Source organism: Macaca nemestrina, chromosome 17 (assembly GCF_043159975.1).
Source record: "Macaca nemestrina isolate mMacNem1 chromosome 17, mMacNem.hap1, whole genome shotgun sequence".
NCBI lineage: Eukaryota > Metazoa > Chordata > Mammalia > Primates > Cercopithecidae > Macaca > Macaca nemestrina.
Window position 1 is genome coordinate 77,380,153 of NC_092141.1, and position 27,119 is coordinate 77,407,271.

At 45.4% G+C, this 27,119-nt stretch overlaps 1 protein-coding gene and 1 long non-coding RNA gene across 3 annotated transcripts in view; one reads left to right on the top strand and one right to left on the bottom strand.

The window, feature by feature from the left end:
• Window positions 1–15,947, bottom strand: part of LOC105469044 (WD repeat domain, phosphoinositide interacting 1) — a 38,323-nt gene extending 22,376 nt beyond the window's left edge. Inside the window, exons 1-4 of the mRNA XM_011719602.3 lie at window positions 15,793–15,947; window positions 10,860–10,942; window positions 8,629–8,798; window positions 2,404–2,500 (exon numbers count right to left, since the gene is read on the bottom strand). Coding sequence (XP_011717904.2) covers window positions 2,404–2,500; window positions 8,629–8,798; window positions 10,860–10,942; window positions 15,793–15,872 — 430 coding nt within the window. The 5' untranslated portion in view covers window positions 15,873–15,947. The remainder of the gene's footprint in view (window positions 1–2,403; window positions 2,501–8,628; window positions 8,799–10,859; window positions 10,943–15,792) is intronic.
• Window positions 15,948–16,344: 397 nt separating this feature from the next.
• On the top strand, window positions 16,345–20,041 carry LOC105469048 (uncharacterized). 2 transcript variants are annotated; one of them, XR_979760.3, is made up of 4 exons: window positions 16,345–16,611; window positions 18,154–18,252; window positions 18,898–18,981; window positions 19,308–20,041. It is a non-coding gene; the product is annotated as an uncharacterized lncRNA (long non-coding RNA). The 2 variants fall into 2 exon arrangements; XR_011615288.1 differs by lacking the exon at window positions 16,345–16,611 and adding an exon at window positions 17,572–17,989.
• The last annotated feature ends 7,078 nt before the right edge of the window (window positions 20,042–27,119 follow it).

The window sequence follows — 27,119 nt, forward strand, 5'->3', positions numbered from 1 at the left end:
TAGCCCTGCACTTTTAAACCTGATTTTCTCTCTGTTTAAGCTGCAGAAAGTAAGGCAACCAGTGAGTTTTCTGAATTACAGAAAAACAACTATTTTTGCTAAATAATAAGAGTAATGGTGGCTGGGCGTGCTGGCTCACGCCCGTAATTCCAGCACTTTGGGAGGCTAAGGTAGGCGGATCACTTGAGGACAGGAGTTCAAGACCAGCCTGGCCAACATGGAGAAATCCCCCATCTCTACTAAAAATACAAAAAATTAGCCGGGTGTGGTGGTGGGCACCTGTAGACCCAGCTAGTCAGGAGGCTGAAGCAGGAGAATCGCTTGAACCTGGGAGGTGGAGGTTGCAGTGAGCTGAGATTGCACTACCTCACTCCAGCCTGGGCAACAGAGTGAGACTCTGTCTCAAAAAAGAAAAAAAAAAGTGGGGGGGGGAGAAACATCTGTTTATAAGGGAGGGTGCCCAGTCCTGAAGCAACCCTGTCCTCTGGGGGTCAAGTGTGTGACAGGTGTGAGGAGTAAGTGGCATTTACTTTGTTCAACTCCCCTCTCTTCAGAGAAACTGAGAGCCACAGGCAGCTTCTAGCTTTCTGCATGCCCGACGCCCCTCCCCAAATCCGTGAAGGCCCAGCTCAGGCCCTGCCAGCCTCAACCTCCGTGCAGATTCAGGGGCCTCTCACTCCCGATCGGAAGAGCACATGCTCCCTTCAACTGTGTCCGCACCCCAGAGTTAAACATGGTTCCACCCCTGCCAAAGGCTGCTGGCGCACCTGTCTCAGACCACCTCAGACAGACTGTGGAAGGGAACCCGTGACAACTAGATTTTGGGCTCCTGGCACTAATGGTGCCTACCATGGTGCCAGGCACAAAGAATGTCTGCAATAGATACTTGTCCAGATGATTCCAGCCTCTCATTTCTAAGGGAAAAACTTACTACCCATAGCTCTTCACATACCATCTTCCATTTCAGAAATTATGCTTCAAAGTCATTATCTCACAGAACTGCTTAACGGCCTCAATGGCGTTGTTCTTTTATTTATTTATTTATTTATGTATTTATGTATTTATTTATTTATTGTTTTTTGCGACAAAGTCTTGCTCTACTGCCCAGGCTAGAGTGCAGTGGTGCAATCTCAGCTCACTGAAGCCTCCGCCTCCTGGGTTCAAGCAATTTTCCTGTCTCAGTCTCCCAAGTAGCTGGGATTACAGGCGCCCGCCACCATGCCCAGCTAATTTTTGTATTTTTTTAGTAGAGATGGGGTTTCACCATGTTGGCCATGCTGGTCTTGAACTCCTGACCTCAGGTGATCCACCTGCCTTGGCCTCCCAATGTGCTGCGATTATAGGCGTGAGCCACAGCACCTGGCTAGCTTTGCTCTTTTAAAATATCCTCTTGCCATGGCTGAAATGTGAAAGCACTGAAATCAACAGCCAAGGGTCATTTATAGAACTGGAATGAAGAGAAGGCATAGGAAGTATTTCATGCATGGCGGTTCCTGTGCTGGTCACTTTCACAAACATTACCTTCTTTAATTCTCAGCCAACCCTGGGAGATGCATATTATTCATAAGGGAACCAAGGGTCAAAAAGTCTAGGTGACTTGGGTGGCACCCAGATAGATCTTGAAATTCAGTGAAAGCCAAATAACTCAGAAACAGCAAATGGAAGCAGTTGTTCAATGACACTAAACTGAAATATAATCTGCAAATGTGAAGCCATTAAATGTACAAATTGTTCCAGTGTGCTGACTCCTCACCCCACCACACAACGAAGGAATTCTTTCTTGTTTACTCCTAGCTCGATGAATTCATATAATGTCGTCTGCTATTTCGATATAACAAATCCAAACCATTCCTCTTCTTATACACCAGGAACATATTAAATAGTGTTAAATCCCGAGAATTCAGTAAGATTTAATATCCTAGCACATCGTCAAGGTAGAGAGATTTCTTTGCCATATAATAAAACGCATTCTTTATGGTTCAGATTATCTTTTTGCTGGCCACGCAGACACGCCAAGTTGAAACCTGCTTCTAATGATCACACCTACTCTGTACTGAACGAACCACAAAAAACAATTAGGGGTAAACGCCTTTCAACATCAGATGCTTGAAATCTTTTACATGTCTACCTTACGTGCCTTGACACATTTGTTGATGTGGATCCCAGACAAAGGGTGTTGTTATTCTTGGACTGTCATGAAGGGCACACAGCCCCCTTACAGAACACATAGCCTGACATAATTTGAATCTGCCACCATTAAGACAAAGCTTCGAGATAAACCTCACTAAGACTCAAAAAGCGAAAACACTGTTTCGGGTCTGCAATTTGGAGGAAAATAAAGTTTGAGAAAGAAGCACCTGGACATGAAATTTGAGGGTCATTTGTTCCATTTTTGGAGCTCACCTGTTGGGTTTGCAGGAATATCCAGGAGGGTCTTCAACAGCTTCATGTCTTTAATGTTGTGAATATAAATGGACTCTTCTAGGCAAACCAGCAGCCTCTGTAATCACACAGACTTATCAGTCTACCAAACCGTTCCTTACAAAGGCCCTGACCAAATCCAAATCATTCATCTTTCATATGAGTCCTAACCTGATGCTAAGCCTAAAGGAGAATTTTGATGATGCATTTTGAAGATTATGTTTATGGATGTACACACATACATAATTATCCACCTGAACAGAAGCATAAAATGCAAGATCTTAACAAATTTTATTAGAAATTAAGATTGTTTATACTTTTATCTCCTTCCTGCTTCCCTCCCTCCCTCCCTTCCTTAGAACAGGGATTCCTGAACACTTTTTTTTTTTTTTTTGAGACAGAGTCTCACTCTGTCACCCAGGCTGGAGTGCAGTGGCGCGATCTCAGCTCACTGCAACCTCTGCCTCCCGGGTTCAAACAACTCTCCTGCGTCAGCCTCCTGAGTAGCTGGGATTACAGGCATGCGCCACGATGCCTGGCTAATTTTGTATTTTTAGTAGAGATGGGGTTTCACCATGTTGGTCAGGCTGGTCTTGAACTCCTGACCTCAGGTGATCGGTCTGCCTCGACCTCCCAAAGTGCTGGGATTACAGGCCTGAGCCACTGCGTTCGGCAGGACTTCTGCACACTTTCTGATCAGACCTCCTGTGCCATGTAAGGCAATTTCATGTGTCCTCTCTAGTTTCCACGGCCATCTGACAGGCTGCCTTTCAGTGTTTATAGCACAGGGCTCCCACCTGTACAAAAATGGGTTTCTTTGCTTTCTGTCTATCACCAAATCTTAGGTTTTACCCCTCTCCGAATAAGAATAATTACCAGTTCTAACTTCTTGCTACTCAGACTCTCCTCTAGGCCTGCTTTTGGGTTGCTGTCTGCAGCCCTGGCAAAGGGAAAAGGAGAAGGGCTTCAGCCCTCATGTGAACACCCCAGTGTCCCATGTCCCTATTGTCCTCCCTGGGCTCCTCTCTCTGGTGCTTGCTCTCCCCACTGCTGTCAGACCCTTCTCTTCTTCTCCAAATCAAAGCTTGTCAGGTTCAGAGCCTCTTCCCATGGCTATGCTATCAGCTAAGGGAAAACAGGCCACAGGGTTGATGTGTTGAGTGTTTAAAGGAATATAATGCATAGCCAGTACAAGGGCAGACTTCGGTGCTGGTGAGGACGTGTCAGGAAGGCATTTCTGGTCGGGCAGCTCCTTGAACATCTGAGCAGCTGCCGACTACCCCTGCACATGCCTGGCTTGGCTTCCCCCAGGCCAGTGTTTCTCAGACCTGGATGAGCACCAGAATTGCCCAAGGAGCCAGCCCTGGGTCTCCCGGGAGATTCCGGTTTGGGAAGTTTTTAGACGAACACCCAGGTGATTGCGACGCACACTGAGGCTCGAGAACCACTGCTCTCAGCCAGCTCCTTTTATTCCAGGGAACCTCAGCTGGAAGGGAAGGTACCAAAAAATACCACACAAAAGAGACAGGCTCTGCTCCTGGGAAAAGCCTGCCCTGCTGTTCCCCCAGGAAGACTCTCCATGGCTCAGAATGATGAAGGTCATCAGTGTTAACCAAGCAGAAAAACAAAAGTTAAACACCTTTCTCAATTTTTTGTTTCTTGTTTTTTTGAGACAGGGTCTTGTTCTGTCACCCAGGCTGCAGTGCAGTGGCAGGATTATAGCTCACTGTAGCCTCGACCTCCGGGGCTCAGTTCATTTTCCCACCCCAGCCTCTCGGGTAGCTGGGACTACAGGTGTGCACCACCATGCCTGGCTAAATTTTTGGTACTTTTTGTAGAGACCTGGGTTTCACTATGTTGTCCAGGCTGGCCTCTACCGTCCTGAGCTCAAGAGATCCTCCTGTCTCGGCCTCCCAAAGTGCTGGGATTACAAGCATGAGCCACTGTGCCCGGCCCTTTCTCAGTTTTACTTAAGGCTCTGTCATAGGTCTGAGACTGGGGGTTGAGGGTTACAAAAATTTCTAACAGGGTCTCAAAATTGATGATAAATATGAGTGTTCCTCTGCGAAATATTCTCTGACTTATCCACTCCCTGTGCCTTTTGCCAGCACATGCCGTGGTTTGAACTATGTGGTTCTATGCTTGCTTCTGTTCTGAGGTTTCTGATAGCCTCTTGTGTCCCCTCCCAGCCCAACAGCCAATCCCCAGGATAGGGGGCCTCGACATATGCCTCTCATAGGAACAGCGTCTACATCTAGCCCATCTGATCTGATCTGCATTTTTTTCCCACGAGCTCTGACGGCACCATCTGCTCTGCGGCCCACTCAGCTGAATTTCAGGTCACCCTCATGCTGGCTGCAGATAAGACTAAACGCAGAGGGAAACAGAAGGAAAACACTGGGAGGGGACGAGGATGCACTGTGTCTTAGTTCGTGTGAGAGCGTGCTTCTGGGGTGGGCACGATGCTGCTAATTGCTTTTTTAACCATCAGTTTTCAGCCCCTCCAGAACCATGGCCTTGCCTTCAACTCGGCTCCTTGTCTGTTGCTTTGACTTTCATCTACTTTTCTAGGTTTTATAAGTAATAACTCCTTTTATCAATTACCAAATATTTATAGCATCTGCCCTAGAACACCATAGATTTGGCCTCAGGGGATTTAAGCCAATCAGCCTCCATCTGGATAGCAAGGGTCCCTGGGAGCAGATTGAAAAAGAACTGTAAAAGTGTGCAAATCTAAATACATCATACACCTGGTTTATTGTCTTTATTCCATAAAATATATTTCCTCAGTTCAATGCAAGGGAAATAACATTAACTATAAATGAAACATATGACAATTCCTAAGTGTTCTTCCTTTTTCACATTTTTAAGTTTTTATTTTTTATAGAGACAGGGTCTTGCTGTGTCACCCAGGCTGGAATGCAGCAGCATGATCGTAGCTCATTGCAGCCTTCAACTCTTGGGCTTAAACGATCCTCCTGCCTCAGCCTCCCAAGTAGCTAGGCCTACGGGCACATGCCACCATGCCCAGCTAATTTATTTTTATAGTAAAGACCTAGTAAAGACTAGGTCTCATTACGTTGCCCAAGCTGGTCTCAAACTCCTGGGCTCAAGCAATCCTCCTGCCTCGGCCTCCTGAAATGCTGGGACCACACTTGGCCCTTTCCTTTCTATATACTTAGAAAAAAGGGATTTGGGGCTGGGCGTGGTGGCTCACGCCTGTGATCCCCACACTTTGGGAGGCTGAGGTGGGTGGATCATGAGGTCAGGAGATCGAGACCAGCCTGGCTCACATGGTGAAACCCCATCTCTACTAAAAATACAAAAAAAGTAGCCGGGTGTGGTGGTGGGTGCCTGTAGTCCCAGCTACTTGGGAGGCTGAGGCAGGAGGTGGAGGTTGCAGTAAGCTGAGACTGCACTCCAGCCTGGGCAACAGAGTGAGACTCCATCTCAAAAAAAAAAAAAAAAAAGATAAAAGGGGGATTTTGGATCCTTATAACTCCTTATACAAATCTTCAATTTTTTCCTTTTTTTTTTTTTTTTTTTTTTAAAAAGAAACTGTGCTGTCTAAAGGCCTGAGGAAGTAGCAGACTGAGTGTTACAGAGCAAGACACACTGCCCTTGGGCCTTTATCATTTCCCCAGAGTGGGCAGTCCTGCCGGACACCGCAGAATCCCTACCTGGCAAGAGAGACTGCAGCAGCTGAGTTGCTTAAGCCAAAAGTTAAGTCCCAAACCTGAAAGTTTTCAGAAAAGCAAACCCCCAATACTTCCCAGACCTGCTTCAAGTCATTCTTGTCGGAGAAGAAATGCTAAAGGAAGGGAGAACTGTTAGATCTTGGTTCCGATGAACTGATGTTCATCTTGGTTCTGATGTTAGATCTTGGTTCCGAGAACTGTTAGATCTTGGTTCATGGCTTTGCCATGAATTGCTGACAGTTGCTGGTGCATCAGGGTTCTTTCGAAGGTGGGGGAGGAGAACCTCACAGTTAATGAGTATTATATTAAGGGGAGGCTGGCACCTAAAAGTTAACAGACTTGGACACTCAGATAGGCCTTCCTTGTCCCATTTGCTACTGAATATACCAGACAGAAAGAGAGAAATCATATAAACAAATACAATAGATGTGATTTGAGGGCTCCGGTCTTTATAGATCATTTGCCTAAACAATCTTAAAAAGATCATCAGGTACCAAAAACAGACATTTAACCTTGTATACGGATTACTATTATACGCAAGGATAAAAAGTTTAGCAGCGGAACTTAATCTGCTACCAACAGATTTCAAAGAAAACACTTGAGTCAAGAATTTTATCTAGAAGCCTTCAAGTAGAAAACTCTCAAACTGCCCTTCCCTCCTTGCCAAGAACGCGGGTTTCTTTTCTTTCTTACTCCTGCTACTCCCTACTTAAAAGGCCTCACTTCTCTTTCTCCAGCTATTTTTCACTGCACTGCTTTAGACGGACTTACGTGGATTTTCATTGGAAAGAGCTGATCAACTCAAAGAAACAATCCCTTCCTTCTCATAAATTTAAAGAGCATTTATTTGTCTCATTTGTTAAAAAAAGAATTAGTACGTAAGGGTTCAGATACAAAGACAGAAGAAAACATCATCCTCAATGAATGCAACAACCACTCTGGGAATACTTAATCGCATAGATAAATCTGCATGGTCACACAAAGAATCTCTTTGTTTATTGACTTATTTAACAGTCAGTCAGGAGATCGATATTTATGAGCACGTATCTACTGTCTTTTCTACCAGGTCTTATAATAGTGAACACACCAAGACAGTCCCTGTCCTCACAGTAATTTGATCAGGTGTGGTGCTTCATGCCTGTAATTCCAGCACTCTGGGAGGCCAAGGAGGATCCTTGAGCCCAGGAGTTTGAGGCCAGACTGGGCAACATGGGGAAACACTGTAACATGGTTCGGATCGATGTCCCTCCCCAAATCTCATGTCGAATTGTAATCTTCAGTGTTGGAGGAGGTGGGGCAGAGTTCTTATGAATGGTTTAGCACCATCACCCCCCTTGGTACTGTAGAGTGAGTGAGTTCTCACAAGACCTGGTTGTTTAAAAGTGGGTAGCTCCCCCCACCCATCTCTTGGTCCTGCTCCTGCCACGTAAGACGCCTGCTCCCGCTTTGCCTTCCGCCGTGAGTCAAAGCTCCCTGAGCCCTCCCCAGAAGCAGATGCCGCCATGCTTCCTGTACCGCCTACAGAACCTAGAGCCAATTAAACCTCTTTTCTTTATAAATTATCCAGTCTCAGGTAGTTCTTTATAGCAATGTGAGAACAGATGAATACACTCTGTCGCTATAAAAAAACACACACAAAAAAATTAGCTAGGCGTGGTGGTGCCCACCTGTAGTCCCAGCTACTCAGGAGGTTGAGGTGGGAGGATTGCTTGAGCCTGGGAGATGGAGGCTGCAGTGAGCCACGATCGTGCTACTGCATTCCAGCCTGGGTAACAGAGCAAGACCCTGTCTCAAAAACAAAAACAACAACCCAAAACAAAAACCCAGCAATTCAAAAGGAGATCTGCTAACACCCCCAATACTTACTGAATAAGAATTTATATTTTAAAAGAGAATGTATGGCCTACTTGAGATCAGAATAATCCTTCAACAAGGAAAATGCTACAAAACAGAAGAAGTCTTCAAGGGTTAGCTGGGAAAAAGAAAAATGAGAACCCAAGGCGGAATAGTGGGCCTTCCAGGAGAGCTGAGGACGAGGTGGGAGAAGGGCGGTTTTCCTGACCCAGGGAGCCCCGACTTCACTCTCAGGCGTCTCCTGCTTGGTGGTATTGCCCCACCATCTGCAGTGAATGCCACTATCTGGGGCAAAACCAGAAGAGTCGCTCCTCTGATTTAAGATGCCCCTGCGGTGGCTCATGGGACTGTTCAACCCAGAGCTCTGACCCATCCCTGCGGTGCCCAACCTGCACCCTAAGGAGAGGGTGCAGCCTACGAGTCAGGGACCAACGTTCTGGAAACATAAGCCAGAGGTCCAGGGAAGACAAGGTTATAACCAGCACCTGGAGTAGACTCTGTTTACAATACCCCCAGGACACGGGGCCTCAGTGTTAAAATTCTCATTAGAATTGGCAGCCTGTTTTAAAGACGTTGATCTTGAAAGATGTCCATCTTTTTTCTCTGGTTCCCGTTAGCAGAAGCTTTGAAACCCTGAGAGATTTCCCCCACTCACCTGCCGGTTCAGCCTTATGGACAAGATGTTGCTGGAGTAGCTGTAATTACAGATCTCTGTGCCTTTCTTGAAGTGATACACGTTCATTTGCCGTGGTTTTGTGTGACTGACTACCACCACCAGGCTGCTGGAGAAGAGGCGCTCCACGATGTAGACGTCCGGGATTTCATCTGGGAGGAAAAGTGGCCAGGAGGTTACATGGATGGATCACTTCCAAGAAGGATTCCAGCGTCCATGACACTGGGCCCGGTGCAGGCCAGGTTCCAAAGGTTCTCCAGGTCTTGCCAGCCAGGCGCCCTCTCTGAGCTTGCATTGACAGTGATCCGCCATGCCCCCCACCCTGCCAGGTGACTTCTTACCCTCTCCCAGGGAGCACTTTCAGAGTCCTTTCCAAATATCTAAAGTGAAGAAAACACTAGTGGCCTGGCCTGGTGGCTCACGCCTATAATCCCAGCACTTTGGGAGGCTGAGGCAGGAGAATCACTTGAGGCCAGGAGTTCAAGCCCAGCCTGGCCAACATGGCAAAGCCCCATCTCTACTAAAAATAGTTTAAAAATTAGCCAGGTGTGGTGGTGCACACTTGTAATCCCAGCTACTCGGGAGGCTGAGGCATGAGAGTCACCTGAACCCGGGAGGAAGAGGTTGCAGTGAGCCGAGATCATACCACTGCGCTCCAGCCTGGGCGACAAGCAAGATTCCGTCTCAAGAAAAGAAAAAGAAGACACTAGTGACTAGACTGCAAAGTCAGAGCAAAGGCAGACAGCTGTCTCTGATGATGTCTGAGTGGAAGAATCTCCCTCCAGACCCTAGGGCTCCACCGTTTGCTCTGTCAAACATGTTTGGAATGTTTGAATAATTTTCATCTACCCTTTCCCTGAGAGATTTCAAAGGTGTGACTTCTCAGTTGGGAACTTCTGCTTCAGAATTCTCCTTGTCCTGCTAGAGGGGTGCCGACATGGGAGGGGACAGTAACAGAGTTCAATCTGTACTCCCCCCACCCCCTATCTTGCTGTGCTCCCTGGATCTCTTTCCTGCTGAAAATAAGCTGGACATCAGTATTATGATGAGTACTTCTGGACTCAGGAAGTTAGTTAATGACCCTCCTGAGCACAAAGGTTACGGCTTTGGTGTCTTTCTGAGCACGTTCTTTTCATATGTGTACCTTTCTTTCACTTGGACAAGGCCCACAGGGAACAATGTGGGACAGACATAGAGCAAAAAATTAACAAGAATGGTATAATAAAAATAACATCTTACAAATAAAGTAGGAGTCCAAAATATTATTTACTGAACCACTTTCTTTCCAGGAAACTGAAAGATTGTATATTGTTTGCTATTATGATGGCATAAACTATCAGCCTGAAAAAATAAGGAAGTGACATTTCTAGTGAATTATTTACAGTGTTCACTGGATGTGCTTCAACATCATTGTCATGGGCTATGTAAGCAGGATACTGTTGCCTTCTTCAAACAGATACTTCCATAGCTGAATGAATGTTATCAGTATCTTATGGTGCCAATATAACGGCAAAAATAAGTCACAAGTGGCTGGGTGAGGCGGCTCATGCCTGTAATCCCAGGACTTTGGGAGGCCGAAGTGGGCAGGTCACTCGAGGTCAGGAGTTGGAAATGAGCCTGGCCAACATGGTAAAACTCCATTTCTACTAAAAATATAAAAATTAGCTGGGTTTGGTGGCATGTGCCTGTAATCTCAGCTACTTGGGAGGCTGAGGCAAGAGAATCACTTGAACCCAGGAGGTGGAGGTTGCAGTGAGCCAAGATCGTGCCACTGCACTCCAGCCAGGTGACAGAGCAAGACTCCGTCTCAAAAAAAAAAAAAAAAAAAAAAAAAAAAAAAAAAAAAGAAAGAAAGAAAGAAAGAAAGAAAGAAAAGAAAATGTCACAAGTGTTCTTTAGGTTTGACAACGATAAAAATTAATGACTGTGCATATAAGCATGTGAAAAAGTCTCAGTAATATGATTTCACACAAATAATTTATTCATATAAAAAGAAAATGTTACTTAAACTGTTGCCAGATCTTACTAAGTGCCTGTGGTTTTAAAGCAAGTGGTGGCAATGATTTATATTTAAATCTGAAAAATCTTGACTTCCCTAAGTTTGACGGTTAAGGAAGGGAAAAATAGGCTGCTTGGTAGCACCTCAGAATAAAGCCTAGAAAGAGGCTCTGGTTGTCCTGCAGATCCCTGGGGTCTCTCTCACACACACTTACTGCTTCCATGGACTTGATCCAGCTGCTCCACAGAACTCAGAGAAAACAGCTTATACCCGGCTTTAGTTCCAATTGCTAGGGACCTGTGGAGGATAATGACAGCATGGGAATGACGACAGGTATTCTAACAACAGATCTGTCTGAAAATAGATACCTTTTGCCCCCTAGCCTCAGGGGTACAGGTAAACAAGCATCTGCAGGAGCTTAGATCCTTGATAACTTCCTAAATGGTGAACATGCCTTGACAGGCAGGAAGAGTAAAAGAAAAGAAAAAAAAGTCAAAGGCAACTTAAAAAAAAAAAGTAAAATGGTCAAGGGACATGAAACGGCATAAGTTCTGTCATCCAACAAAATGTCAAAGCTACCAGACATATTTTTCCAATTGGGCAGATAATAGGAAAACTGGAATGTTTAAGAATATTCATAATAGCTCAAAACTCTACCTCCAACACAACAAAGGGATCTTCTTGTTGTCTGAGAGGCACTTTACCAGATAAATCATTTTTTCTTTCCTTCATAACTTTGTTTGTTGCTTATAAGAAGAAATACTCCTTCCTTCCTTCCCTCCTTCCTTCCTTCCTTCCTTCCTTCCTTCCTTCCTTCCTTCCTTCCTTCCTTCCTTCCTTCCCTCCCTCCCTCCCTCCCTCTCTCCCTCCCTCCCTCCCTCCCTCCCTCCTTCCTTCCTTCCTTCCTTCCTTCCTTCCTTCCTTCCTTCCTTCCTTCCTTTTTCTCTCTCTCTTTCTCGCTTTCTCTCTTTCTTTCTTTTTTTGAGATGGAGTCTCGCTCTGTCACCCGGGCTAGAGTGCAGTGGCGCCATCACGGCTCACTACAACCTCTGCCTCCTGGGTTCAAGCAATTCTTCTGCCTTAGCCTCCCAAGCAGTGAGGATCACAGGCATGCACCACCACGCCTGGCTAATTTTTGTATTTTTAGTAGGGACAGAGTTTCACCATGTTGACTAGGCTGATCTCAAACTCCTGGCCTCAAGTAATCCACCTGCCTCGGCCTCCCAAAGTGCTGAGATTACAGGCGTGAGCCACCGCGCCTGGCCTAAGAAACACTTTCACAGTAGGCATAGTAGGTCATTAGTAGGTAAAATTTAATAGATTCTTCCTTTCATCAGTTTCCAGAAAAATGTCCCGATACTTTATACAAGTAGCTCTCACACCTGGATGTACACTAAACTCAGCTGGGAAGTTTAATTGGATTTTCTTTTAAGTTCAAGTACTCTAATAAGCAGCCAAAGTTGGAGAACTCTGCTTTCTACTATGTCCTACAAAGCAATCATCACAACCAACCAACAAACAAAATAAAAACTAAACATTTATCTGGGACAAAGTGCCTTTTTAAAAAATCAGGTTTTCTTAATTTTTCATTTTTCAATGAGGAGATCAGATAGGACATGAATCCAGATTTTCTTGGCTTTGTGTTGAAAGTAAACATCAGGCCGGGCGCTGTGGCTCAGGCCTGTAATCCCAGCACTTTGGGAGGCCGAGGCGGGCGGATCACAAGGTCAGGAGATCGAGACCACGGTGAAACCCCGTCTCTACTAAAAATACAAAAAATTAGCCGGGCGCGGTGGCGGGCGCCTGTAGTCCCAGCTACTCGGGAGGCTGAGGCAGGAGAATGGCGTAAACCCAGGAGGCGGAGCTTGCAGTGAGCCGAGATCGCGCCACTGCTCTCCAGCCTGGGCGACAGAGCGAGACTCCGTCTCAAAAAACAAAAAACAAAAAACAAACAAACAAAAAAGAAAGTAAACATCAAAGTCGACTTTGTTCAGCAGCTGGGAATCCCCACCCAGCTCTTTCCAGCTGCGCCCTCCGCACCTAAGTGATGAACAGAATCTGACCTGGAGCACACTCACAGCAGTGTGCTCTGGAAGCCAAGGTGAGATTCACTCTTTACAGGGAAGCATATACTAAAATAAGCAACTTACTACTACAAGCCTGGATGGCCAAGGCTCTTGTTTCACTAGCCTAAAAAAGAGAAGGTCACATGATTTTCCCTGGCATTTTTTTTTCCCTACCCAAACACTTGTTCTTCCCTGGGACACAGGGATAGGGCAACTACAGTAAACTTTTAATCCACAAGGTAGCTGGTGACGGCTCGCAGACCTCCAGCCTGCTAAGTAGCTAAACTGGTGGGTTAGACATTTGCAGCTGTGCACTTAGAATTGGCATTTAGTTCCCAGATTGAGGTATTCATGATGCCAAACAGCAACTGGAAAAGTAAGCCCAGAGCATCTTAAAACTTCAAAAAGTATTTTGTAGTGATTATTGTTTTTAAACTTTCTTCACATAAACTTTTTCACATAAATATAGATGTGTTTGGCTGCAAATTGAGGTTTGTAAAGTTTGCAAGTAAGGAAAGAAATACTGTAACTAGAGTTTTATAATAGTAATGCAAAGTGGCAGCAATTTAAAGTAATTTTCAAACATAAGCCCTGCTCCTGGACCAGAAGAATTCTACATATGAGAAAATTGCAGAGTGATGTTTTATGTGATATTTTAGATGATTGATCAATGGCCACTAAAGACTCTGAATCAAGAAATTTAGACTTAGACCTTATTTCGTCCATAAAGTCTTTCTGTAGAAACAAAATTCTAATCACCACTCACGGAAACAGAGCTGGGGACAATATTTATCACTAATCAAATGTAAAATGTACCCAAAGTAGGCTGGGCACAGTGGGTCACACCTGTAATCCCGGCATTTTGGGAGGCTGAGGTGGGTGGATCACTTGAGGTCAGGAGTTCGAGACCAACCTGGGCAATAGGGCAAAATTCCATCTCTACTAAAAAAACAAAAAATTAGCTGGGCGTAGTGGTACACGTTTATAATCCTAGCTACTCGGGAGGCTGAGACGGGAGAATCGCTTGAACCCTGGGAGGCAGAGGCAGCACTGAGCCAAGATCACAACCACTGCACTCCAGCCTGGGTGACAAAGCAAGACTCTGTCCAAAAAAAAAAAAAAAAAAAAAAAGTACCCAAAGTGTATAGCATGGTACCAAGCACGAAGTATAAGCATAGGGGACTGGTAAGCGTTTGCTGTTTTCACCTACCTTCTTTGGAAATACTGGATCCCAAATTCAGCCTGCATTTATAGAAAAAGACATGGCAATATACCTAAATATATTCAGGTGAATTGACTTATTTTAAAATCCAATGTCATACCCTCTGTGGCTCAAAGCAACTGACTGTGACAAGAACTTTTATTTATAGGCAAGGCAAAGCTGCCCAGCAGAGCCTCCATCCAAGAAAATAAAACTAACAGTAGGGAGTAAGGAAATTAACTTTCAAAGCACCCTACAGTTTTGATAATAACATTCAATTGCTGTAGAAAGCTGGGACTTTGCATTATTTAATGACTAGAATATAAATTAACACCCTTTTTTTTTTTTTTCAAATCTAATAATGTTACAAAGCAGAATTTAGAACATTTACTACTTATAAGCAAACTAACCCCCCTTCTTAACTTGTGTTCAATTGGGAAGGAAAACATCACCCAGGCATTTCAACAGCCATGCCCTCTTGCAAAGGATGTTCTTACAAAACATCAGGATTTTATCTATACCAGCACTTTTATAAACGGCAGGTCTCAACTCATGAGTGGATCCTAAAACGCAATTCAGTGAGTCACAAGCAGCTTAGAAAAAAACGACATAGAAAATTTGCACATGATATTTTGTGAATAGTGTATGTGTTATGGGTATTGGGTGATGTTGCAATATGTATTTCTTATTGCGGATTGTGGTCAAGAAAAACTTGAAAGTCACTCAAATAACCAAGCTGTAGAGCTACTCGATTACATGATTACACATATGGTTTTTTCAAACAAAGGCATATTGTTCAGCACCGGTGTTTTTAAACAGAAACACAAAGGGAATGGAAGCCAGGGTGGCTAATGGTACATAATGGCCTTAATTACACTACTGAAGGATCAATATTAGCATAGCTCAGTCACCAGCAGCCAAGGCACAGAAACTGGTACAGCAGGAAGTGGGAAACTGGGAATCGGTCATCCCTGCCTGATGCTCTGGGTGCACATTCCAAAAAGATGATTCCATATGGTCCCCAGGGCTGGCTTCCATGAAAATAGGGAAAGAAACACGCGTTTGCCTGTAAGTCACAGAATCCTGCAGATGCCTGAAACACACTTCAAGTCCCAGCTCCCTCCCAAAGCCCAAATGTGAACATCAAAGTAAAACATTAAACATCCACTCAAAAACAACAGGGTGGAGCTCCTGTTTCCTGGAGAGAAAGCAGTCTGCGCCCGGGAAAAGAGTCTTGGACTCCGAGAAGGAGATCCTGCCTGGCTGGGTGGGCGATGTGAAAACAGCCAAAGAAATCCAAAGATTTCTTCCATCCAGAGCGGGCAGGCACGATGCCCTGCGCTGGGGATGGGGCAGGGGCTGGCCTGGCCGCAGGGATAGGCTGCCTCTTCGCTTGAGGCCCTGCCCAGATGCCACGTTGAGATGCTCAAGGACAAATGGGAAAGTTTTTCCAGTACTCTCATCTTCCTGGGCCCCAACTACAGAGTCCTGGATCAACTTGCAACTTCCTCTCCTTTCTCATCTTTTTGTGGCCACCGTCTCTCTTCCCCAGACACCCACTTTGGTCACTGGCTTTCCCACTGCCCTGCTCCCCCCATATTTCGTGGCCCCCGCTGCCCCACCACTCCCTTTGCGAACTCCCTGCTTTCACCCCTGGCCCAACCTTCTGGCTCTCGGAGGACACTGGGAGTGGGGTGGGGTGGGGCAAACCCCACTGCAGGCGTAAGGGGATAACAAGATCCCAACGCGTCCGAAGGAGCCACCGGCCCTCCCGCCGAGGCTGCCTCGAGGCGCAGGCCACAAGTTGCGCTCAGGACGACACCCCTGGGTCCTGACACTCTGTCCCCCACCTCCCTGGCAGGGGCCGCGTCGCGACTTACGTGCAGTCCTGGTTGAAAGAGAAGCAGCTGAGCGCCGACTCGACCCCACCCGGGGGAGCGTCCGCGGCCTCGGCCTCCATCGGGGGCTCGGCCCGGGAAGCCGCAGCTCGGAGCCGGCGACAGCCACCTCAGCAGCCCGCCCGCGCCGGCTCCACGGGCCGGGTCGCCGGTCCTGCCCCGCCCCGTCCCCGCCCCGTCCCCGCCCCGTCCCCGCCCCGTCCCCGGCCTCGCTCCGCCCCTCCTTGCCTCTCGAGCGGGTCCCGAGGACCAGAGCACCTGACAGGGCGGGCCCCCTGCCTCCGGTCACCATTGGCCACGAGCCCAAGCCGCGGCGGGCGGACACCGCCTCCTTGGCCAATCCGTGACGGCTGTGGGCGGATCCACCCTGGCGACCCGCCCCTGGCTTCGTAACGCGGCTTTCCATTGGACAAAGGCGCGTGACGCAAAGGCAGCAGGCCCACGTGGTGGTGTTTTTATTGCCGGAGCCGCCCAGCTGGGAGGGAGAGGGAAGAATGAATGCGGCTGGAGCCAGACCTGCTGGTTTCAGTCCGGCAACTGCGTCCGGGCCACCGCAAGCGGGGCAGGAGGACGCGCTAGTTCCCACCCCGCCCAGACCCCTTGACATGTGTAACTCTGCCTGTTAAACTTACAGAGTTTAGCAGAGAGGGTTAGACTCCAAAGCCCCACCCTTTTGTAGAGTCCTCAAGCTGCATTGAGAGAAGCTCCTGAAATGGGGCTGCCTCAGCCAGAGAGATAGCAAGTTATCTTATCCATTGCCGAGCGGTTGAGAACCTCACTACTTGCCAAGCGCCATACTATGTATGCCATCTTGTTGAATTCTTATAAAACTTGTGTGGAAAATATGATTGTGCTCAATATACAGAAGAGGCAACTGAAGCTCCAAAGCTACACAATTTGTCTAAAGTAACAATAAATGGTAGAATGTGTATTTGCTTTCAAGACCTGTGCACTAAATAACTGCTAAACAGTTATTTGGCAAGACCTATCCGATCCGTAGCTGAAAAGAAAATGAAAGAGTGTGTAGGGCAGTGTAGTTTATGAAAGGGGTAAAGTCTGGAAGACGTAGCACAATTCGAAACTCACATAATTCGAGATAAACCTTGACAAAGGATCTCTTTTTTCAAGCTAAGTACTGTACATATTTCCATGTGGAATTATTGTCAATACGGTTTATGAATCAGGCGCTCTGCCAGCTTTGGATTGTATAATTGCTGATGGATTTTTAATTCATCGTTTTCAAATTTTGAGATGATATTTTAATTATTGTTATATGACAGTGTCTCAAATCAGCATAATTCAAATTTATTAGGTTGGTGCAAAAGTAATTGCGATTTTTCCCATTTCCCACTTTTAATACCTAGTTTATGACAAAGCCATATATATATATATGTATATATTTTAATCTTGGACCTAGAATAGATGAGCAAAGGGCACTGTTTCACCTAAACCTTTCTGGTTGGATTTCCGGTTTGTGTTTTCTGAGATGCAAATGTAACAGTTTCTTTTCTCAACTTTATTTTTTTTCTCTCCACTGATGTAAAAAATAGTTCAGCTCATAGACTCAGAGATGTTACTGCTCTTTGGCTGATTGTGAGGTGTTGTATAAACTCTCAGAAGTGAATGGAACTGCTGTTTAGATAGTTCGTGCCATTTTTGTAACCTCTCAGATCAAAGCTGCTTCCCCCCCCCCCCACCTTCCAGCTCTGTCAAACGCTGCAGTCATTTCTGTCCTGGTTAGAAAACCTAGAATCTGGCATGCTAGGTGCTAAATTGTTTGGAGAATTACATGAAGCGTACCATAAAGTTTTTAAAGTGTAAGCTGTTGTTATCAGTTTGTTATTAAGAGTCTGGACTTTATGGGGTAGATGTGGGAGCTGGTGTTAGTTTTTGAGCAGGAGTGTTTCGTGATAAAAGCAGTGTCTTTGTCAGATAAAGTTGGCCAGGGTGTGCAGAACAAATTAGAAGTGGGAAAATACCTAGAAGTCTTTAGGGGACTAATGTGAAATTCTGGAAGTAAAGGGACAGGAGAGACTAGGCTAAAGTGATGAAAACAAGGCCAGAAAATTAGACCAAATCATGGAGTTGTTTTCAGGCAGTGCTGACCAATAGATAAAATGAGCCCCAAATGTGAACTCCACATGTAAATTTCAATTTTCCAGAAGATACATTTAAGAAGGTAAAAAGAAATAGGCAAATTAATTTGAATAATATCATTTATTTAATCTAATATATCCAAAATATCATTTCAATATAAAGATAATCAATATAAAGTTACTGATCAGTTAATTCAGGTTTTAATTTTCTTTCTTTCTTTCTTTCTTTTTTTTTTTTTTGAGACAGAGTCTCGCTCTGTCACCAGGCTCACTGCAACCTCTGCCTCCCGGGTTCAAGCGATTCTCCTGCCTCAGCCTCCTGAGCAGCTGAGACTACAGGCTACAGGTGGGTTCAAGCCATTCTCCTGCCTTAGTCTCCTGAGCAGCTGGGACTACAGGTGCCCGCCACCATGCCCAGCTAATTTTTGTATTTTTAGTACAGATGAGATTTCACCATATTGGCCAGGCTGATCTCAAACTCCTGACCTCGTGATCCACCCGCCTCGGCCTCCCAAAGTGCTGGGATTACAGGCATGAGCTACCATGCCTGGCCTTAGATTTTAATGTTTTTAGAACTAAATATTGAAAATCTGGTGTGTGTTTTTTACTTATAGCATATCTCAGTTCTCATGAGCCACATGTTAAGTGTTCATGTAGCTGGTGGCTACTTTATTCTCAGTAGACTCTTGAGGGACTAAATGACAGGCATGGCAACTAATGGGGAAGGGGAAGGGGCAGGGAAGAAGAGGGAAGAGTCAAAGCTGGTTTCGTGGTTGGGAAGGGGAAGCCTGTTGAGTTGCTTTTAGAAACTAGATCTTCAGTCAAGTAATGAGGAAGATTTATTTCATTTCAGGCACTTTTCATTAGCAGCAGAACTGCATGCTTACTGGAATTAAGGTTTGGATGTAGAGATGTGGCCATGGGAGAAAAATGGTCACCTTCCCAGCCCCAACCTTCCTGTGAACGATCCCCCTTATATGTTTCTTTCCAGGCTAATGGTCCATTATGCCACCAGCCATGTGGAAATAACGTCCTAGGGCTGCCTCATCTGACTTCCTTTTTCCCAAGACAATACGTAAGTCTATATTTTTATATAAATCTATGCCTATTTTAGTAAAAACCTGCATTTGTAGGTAAATTTAAAAACTGGTGAAAACTAATTCTTATTTTCAAAAAGTACCTTGTGAGCCAAACTGAATACATCAGCTAGCTGGATGTGGTTTGTGGAGGGCTGGTTTGTGATTTTTGTTAGAGGTGTAAGCAGCCACTTTGAAGAGCTCCACCCTCAAAAAATTTCCCAGAAGTCCATTCATATAAAAAGCCAAGGACAAGGTTATAAATAACTTAAGAGGTGCTGAATCCATTGAATGTCAGAGTGGTTTTTCTTTTTTAACATTCTAGTTCTGGGTTCTGTGGAAGAGGACATTCTTGATTTGAATGTTGGGCTTACGAGCATCCTAATTCTTACAAGTTCTTGCAACAGCAATTTCACTACTAAATAACATCAGCAAAAGGTAATGGGGTAGGTGGGACGGCAAACAATGCTTTGTTCCAATGGGAATAAGATTTTGGCTTCTTCTCTTTCGACTGAAATTCCTAAATGTCTATCTTTTCCCTGAAAAACAAAACAAACAAACAAAAACACCTCCATTATTTCCAGGAAAACTTACTCGTAAGTTACTTACCAGTCAGCAAAATCTGGGAGAATAAAGCTGGGCTCTGGGAATTAAAAACATGTTTGGTAATACAAAATTGCAGGCCACGATTCATCTAATGGAGAGACTTCTTATTTGTGTAACAATCAGGTTGTGATTTTAAAATGCTGATTAGGGCATGCACAGGGCATTCACAGGGGAAGGTGGAAATGAGATGTCCTGTCTGATGCAACACTCCTGTCACCCCATATGGTCACTCATGGCACCCAACCATCTATAATTAGAGTAACTACTAGGTGAACAAACACTGCTCCTGTTCTGTTCTTCTTTTTATAAAGTCCATTCTATTTTTATAAAACCAAGTTACAGGAAATAATCTCCTTTTTCTTTTCTGCTATGGGGCAATACTCAGAACATGCACTGAGAACGAGTTGAACCCTAATGGGCCAGTTATGTGGCCCTTTGAGAAAGGGTAAAGTAGGAAGGGCCTTGGGACAATGGAGCCAAGAGGGAGAGGGAGGGAAGGGCGATGTGTCAGTACGTGGAGGAAGTTCAAGGAGTCAGCCCTATGGTGCCAGGGTAGAAGAGGAGGGGTTGGGCTGTGGGGTGATTTCTGGGAAAGGAGATGATGGATCTGATTGGCAAGCAGGAAGCCAGAGATCTGGCTGAGCAGCAGGTGCAACTGGGTTTTTGTTTCTAATTATAGACAGTTCGTGTGAGATAGCATGGCTGCAGGGAATGAAGGACCCCTATCATGTGCCCTTGTCCCCCAAATGGAACCATTATTTCTGGATTTATTGATGGAAAGGGGAGAGACAGGGAGCAAAAACTAACAACACTTCTAATATTCCTTGACTTACATATTCCTTCCCAAGAGTCAGGAAAAATGTCATTTCATGAAAGGGTGAACTGATGTCTTAATCTTCATTCTCTCCCCTCACCCATCTTATGTTTGCCTCCAGAATAACCTTCCTGAAACAGCAAGGTGAATCACAGGTTTTCAATAAATGCTTGCTGATTGGCTGATGATCACGAAGACAGTTGCTCTCTATGAGTGCTTTTGCTAATGTCCTTTGAGCTGAGAGTCTATTACTCATGCCAGTGCAGAGAGGTTCAATCAGGGTGTGTTTGTTCACTGAGGCATCTTCAGATTGGTCGAGAATACAGAGACGGGTTCAGCAGGTCAGCCGATCACCCTGCCTTAAATTTTAGAGTATAATTATAGGCGATATCTGAAAATAGAAAACCAAGCTTTCTATAAAGCTTGGTTTGGAGCGTCATGCATCTTCTCATTTAACACTAACCACACCTATCTGGTCTAGGAATGTTTATCCCCATCAGGCAGCTGCATATGCCGAAGTGGAGACTGTTGAGTAAGTTGCCAAAGGCCCGAGCACAGTTTTTGATGCAGGTGTGGTTGTATTCTGTCCCTTCCACTGGGTGCCCGGGTTGCCAGTCCACGCTGTCTCTCGGACTCCTTTGGCTCAAGGCTGGAAATAGAATTGGCATCTTAACCTGTGCTTCATCCTATGAGGGGACAGAGGAGCAAGGGGTGAAGAGATAGAGGCCGAATTATGCCAAGAGGGTCACAGGCTAAGTACAAGGGGGAGAGTGTGGAGTCCTGCAGCTCTTCAAAGGGCACCAACACTTTGCCTACATTTACCAAGGGTACGTCTAGAAATACTCAAAAACGACCTTTGCTCCCAGAGAGTTAGCCTGTGCTCCTGGCTGGGCATGGCTTGTTGGGAAGTGCTGTACTACTTTAGGTTTCTTTCTAGTCTAGCGGTGGTGTAGGGAGTGGTAACCATTTTTTAGAATCAGTCAACCCTGGGAAGAAGGTGGATTCAAAGGCTTTGGGGTGGAGGTGAGAGGGGCGTGGCTAAGAATCCCGAGATTCTTGGTGAACAGTGCCATCTAGTGGTCTGCGTGATTTAGTTTTAGGATGGTTGGGTGGACACCTCAGGAAAAACTGGCTTGAGTGATGAGATATGGGTAGCCGGTCCGAAAGCCCCAAAAGGTAAGTCTCTGAGGCTGCCTTGTGTATTCTTCCAAAACCTGTTTACTGTCTATAAATGGAAAACACAGAAGCCTCCCTCACCACTCCCTCTGAAGAAGAAGAAGTTTGGAAGGAGTTTGTATAATCATTCATTCATCTGATCAATTTTTTATCACGTGCCTGTTGTGTACCAGCCATGGCCCCAGGTTCTAGGGATATGACACTGTCCAAAAGAAATAAATAAAACCCCCTGCCCACCAGGGCAGAGAGACCATCAACAAGAAAAATGAGATGTATAGTTCCTAGATGGTGATAAGTGCTAAGAAGAAACGCACAGCAGTGAAAGCGTGTTTGGGAGTGTGGAGTGTGGGGAGGAAAGATTTTGCATAGGGTGGGAAGGGAAGGCCCCACTGAAAATTTCCATTTGAACAAGACGTCTGGAAGAAAAGGGAGCAGATTATGCAGTTATGGGGGAAAAGGCTCAAAGAGCAACGAGGAGGCAGGGCCACTGGAGTAGGGAAGAAGAGTGGGGAGAACTACAGGTAAAAAGGTCAGAGTGACCTGAGAAATCGCTGGAAGTTCTGACTCAGATTGGAATTCGACACAGGCAGCTGTGCTGAAAATAAATTGAAGGTGTCTTGGGAGATTTCGCTTTAGCACGTTCGAGTCTCCAGAAAGCCCAGCATTATGTTTATTTAACATTGTTTCCCAAGTACTTTCCAAGCTTATTTAAAGATAGATCCCTGTCTTCCAGGAACACCCACTACATGTGGGAACCTGAGAAAATGGAAATCAGCTCGGATAAGCAGACTGGAACATTCCCGACAGCCATAAACAAGGCCAGCACAAGGCCAGGCAAAAACCGTGTTTAACCCAAGGCCACACCATAGCTGCAAAATTACTGACACTGGCATGTCTAATCCTTTCGTATCAAAGCCTCTCCCAGACCCACTCGATTTCTCCACTTGCTGAACAAAAATTTCTGAGATACCCAATGAGGAAACCACCCTGCCTCACGACACACGCGTTCCTGACCTGATTCCTGTTTCTTCTACCTTTCCCTCCCTAGCATCACTTAACACAAACCCGGCAAAATATCCCTTTCCCACAGCCTCTTACTGAGATGCCTCATGGCTCACTTGATGTGCACACCCTCTTGCTGCAGGAAGTTAATAAAACTGACATTGCCGAGGCGGATGGATCACAAGGTAATTAGCTAGGTGTGGTGGCGTGCGCCTGTAATCCCAGCTACTCAGGAGGCTGAGGCAGGCGAATCGCTTGAACCCGGGAGGTGGAGGTTGCAGTGAGCCAAGATCACGCCACTGCACACTGCACTCCTGCCTGGGTGACAAAGCGAGACTCCGTCTCAAAAAGAAAAAGAAAAAAAAAAAAGTGACATTGACAAGATTCATTCCTCTTGTACTTTACCTGTTATCAGAGCCCAGCATTTCATAGAACAAGTTGTAAGAATAGCTGGACAAAATGATTATTTCCTATTATGAAATTCTGAGTCTAAAGATAAGACATTGCATCTCCCCCAAATCTGTCTTGTGTACCAATTGAGAACAGCATCTTAAGAATGAAAAGGGTGAGGAAGTGTGGTTTTTTCTTTTTTTTTTTTTTTAGACGGAGTCTCACTCTGTCGCCCAGGCTGGAGTGCAGTGGTGCGATCTCAGCTCACTGCAAGCTCCACCTCCCGGGTTCATGCCATTCTCCTGCCTTAGCCTCCCGAGTAGCTGGGACTACAGGCGACCGCCACCACGCCTGGCTACTTTTTTTTGTATTTTTAGTAGAGACGGGGTTTCACTGTGTTAGCTAGGGTAGTCTCGATCTCTTGACCTCGTGATCTGCCCACCTCAGCTTCCCAGAGTGCTGGGATTACAGGCGTGAGCCACTGTGCCCGGCCAGCTTATTTTTATAAGTTGCTCCTTGTCTCTCTGGTCCCTTCTGCTGCTAACATTTTTGGCTGAACATTTGTACTATGGGACCTCTTGGCTTGGTGAGGGTTTAATACTCTTCCCTCCTGCCAGGAGCCTCCTTGGAGTTTCTCAGGCAATGCACGGATGTCTGAAGACAGACCAGATTGGTTCTGGGCAAAACAAAGGACATTGTCTCTGCTTTCTATTATTATTATTATTTTTTTAGATGGAGTCTCACTCTGTTGCCCAGGCTGGAGAGTAGTTGTGCGACCTTAGCTCACTGCAACCTTTGCCTCGGGGGTTCAAGCAATTCTCTTGCCTCAATCTCCAGAGTAGTTGGGGTTACAGGTGTGCGTGACCACGCCCAGCTTATTTATTTATTTATTTATTTATTTATTTATAGAGACGGGGTTTCACCATGTTGGCCAGGCTGATCTCGAACTCCTGACCTCAGATGATCCACCCGCCTGGACCTGTCAAAGTGCTGGGATTACAGGCGCGAGCCACCGCGCCTGGCCTGTCTCAGCTTTCTTGAGCTGTAGTGAGTGTATAGGCAATGGTGATTCACAAAAGCAGATTGCATCTTAGCTCCCTGCAGCAGCAGTAGAGGATATTGGAGATGGGTGGGTGATGGGGCAGAGACCAGGTGACAGGCTGGTGTGTCAGTCTAAGTCAGACACTGGAACTTAGGTGCTTGCTGCGGGTGGAGGTAGAATGTATAGGACTCAGTGGCCTATTAGATGAGGGAACAGGGAGAGGCAGGTCAGCATGGAGATTGGTTGTCAGTGTAACTTGGGTTTCCTTTGACCTTACTGGCTTCTGCATGCAAATGGGCCTGTGTTATCAGTTACCCAAATTTCATCGGCTTCTTCTACCTTTTATAGAACATTCAGCTCCCTCCAAAGCCCTTCCTATTAATTACTGGGAATCCCCGGAAACACCTCGCACCTGCAGGGACCTGCCCTTTTAGGCGTTGCGCATAGGGATGTTTGTTTCTGCTGAGAAAGGCCCTTGTGATGGATGCCTCATTGCTGCCACCTGCTGGAGTTCACTGTAACAACACCGAAGTGTTTTTTCCCCCAGTATACACCCTTTCTGCTTGTATTGAAATGATTATGTAAGTTTTCTCACTCTCTCTCTCTCTCTTTTTTTTTTTTTTTTTTTTTTTTTGAGACAAGAGTCTCACTCTGTCACCCAGGCTGGAGTGCAGTGGTGCGATCTCGGCTCACTGCAACCTCTGCCTCCCAGGTTCAAGCGATTCTTGTTCTTCTGCCTCCCGAGCAGCTGGGACTACAGACACCTGCCACCACACCCGGCTTATTTTTGTATTTTTAGTAGAGACGGGGTTTTGCCATGTTGACCAGGCTGGTCTCGACCTCCTGGCCTCAAAGGATCCGCCCTCCTTGGCCTCCCAAAGTGCTGGGATTCCAATCGTGAGCCACCGTGCCCAACCATGTTTTCTCCTATGTTAATGTGGAGAATTATACTGAGTAATTTTTTATTGAAGTGAAATTCACATAAAATTAACCATTTTTAAGTGAACAATGCAGTGACATCTAGTGCGTTCACAATGTTGTGCATCCACCTCTGTTATCTAGTTCCAAAACATTTCCATTATTCCGAAAGAAAACCCTGTACCCCTTAAGCAGGTACTACTCATCCCTCCTCCCCAAGCCCTTGGCAACCACCAGTCAGCTTTCTGTTTCTATGGATTTATCTATTCTGAATATTTCATATAAATGGAATTACACACTATGTGGCCTTTTGTGTCTGGCTTTCACTTAGCAGAATGTTTTCAAGGTTCATCCATGTTGTAGCATGTGTCAGTATTTCATTTCTTCTTATGGCTGAATAGTATTCCTTTGAGTATGCATATCACAATTTTATTCATTTATCAGCTGAGGGACATTTGGGTTGTTCCCATCTTCTGGCTGTTGTGAATATTATGAACATGGGTGTACACGTACTTATTTGGTACCTGTTTTCAATTCTCTTGAGAATGCTCTGAACTCCTAGGAGTGGAATTGCTGGGTCACCTGGTAATTCTATGTTTAACTTTTTGAGGAAATACAAAAATGTTTTTCATAGCAGCTGAACCATTTTACATTCCTGTAGCAGCATACAGGGACTCCAATTTCTCCATGTCGTTGCCAACACTTACTATTTTCTGTTTTTGTTTTCCAAATTATTATAGCCATCCTGTGGGTGTCATGAACACTAAAGTTTTATGAGATGCCTGCAAACTGCAAACCCTTGGGACATCTAACTAGTGCTCGATGCCCCAGCATTCTCAATGAGTCAAAGCCCTACTGTATTCTCAAGACCCCTGTGCTCATTCTGGGTCCCACTCTTGACACCTGGACAATAAGTTTCAACCCAGAGCTCTCTCTTCATGAAACTCAAATGAGAGTTCATGGGGCCGTGTCAAGAACTCGATATCTGAAGCAGATTCCAGGCTTTCCTTCCTGGCCTGTTCTTTCCAATCTTATCTTTCATTCTCCTAGCTAAAACCTCTTGATATACCACCAGCTCTTTAGGTACACTGGGATATGATTGCTTCCAAACTTAGCTGCTTAGCTTCCACCAGGGATCTCTACTATGCAGGGTTTGTTGTTGTTGTTGTTGTTTTGTTTTTCTTTGTTTGTTTGTTTTTTGGAGACACGATCTTGCTGTGTCACCCAGGCTGGAGTGCAGTGGTGCCATCATGGCTCACCGCAATGTTGACTTCCCAGGCTCAACTGATTCTCCCACCTCAGCCTCCACGGGTAGCTGGGACCACAGGCACATACTGCCATGCCCAACTAATTTTTATGTACACACACACACACACACACACACACACATACATTTTTTTTTTTTTTTTTTAGAGAGATGATGTTTTGCCATGTCACCCAGGCTGTGATGGAGGTCCTTGTTAGGATGGAGAGTGGGGCCAATCATGCAGATGATATAGAAAAATAAACACTGAGGACCAGAAACTTTGGTCCCTTTGGCTCTAAGGAAAATCCTGTGTGACATCAAAGAGGGCATGTCTAGGAGGTATTTGATATCTGTATCTGGGGCTAAGGGTAGATATGTGGGATTGACAGAGAGATCCGGGAGTAATTGGGGGAAGATGTAGTAGTTGAAGCTGTGAGAGGAGGCAGGCTGTAATGGAAAATGTGTCAGTTGGTGAAGAACTGGAATGAAATGTCCTGGTTTGACGTTTTGAATATTCATTTAATTTTAGGAACACTATCAGAAAAGAGGCTAGCTTGTGAGCTGAGTCGGCTGCAGCAGCTCTAAACCACACATTGCTGATGAGTGAGAACCTCTGTTATAAATGGAAATGTGAACTGGCAAATACTCACTGGCTAAAGCTGAATGCACCAGTTTATTTTGGTACCTATTATGTCCGTGATCTCCTATTTTCCTTATTGATTGCAAATGCGCACAAGGAATAAAAAGCTGGCTTGCTTTCCAAAAACATGACCGAATGTTTTCACTGCTGAATATCTAAAGAGGGTGCAGATTGGACTTTTTGTTATTTCTCTGAGGTTAGAAATGTCCTTTGGTGGGTTTCTAATTTTTCATGAAAGGTCAGTTCCAGAGACTATTTACAAGCTGTTAGGAAAAACATCAAGCAGAGAAGACATATCTCAAA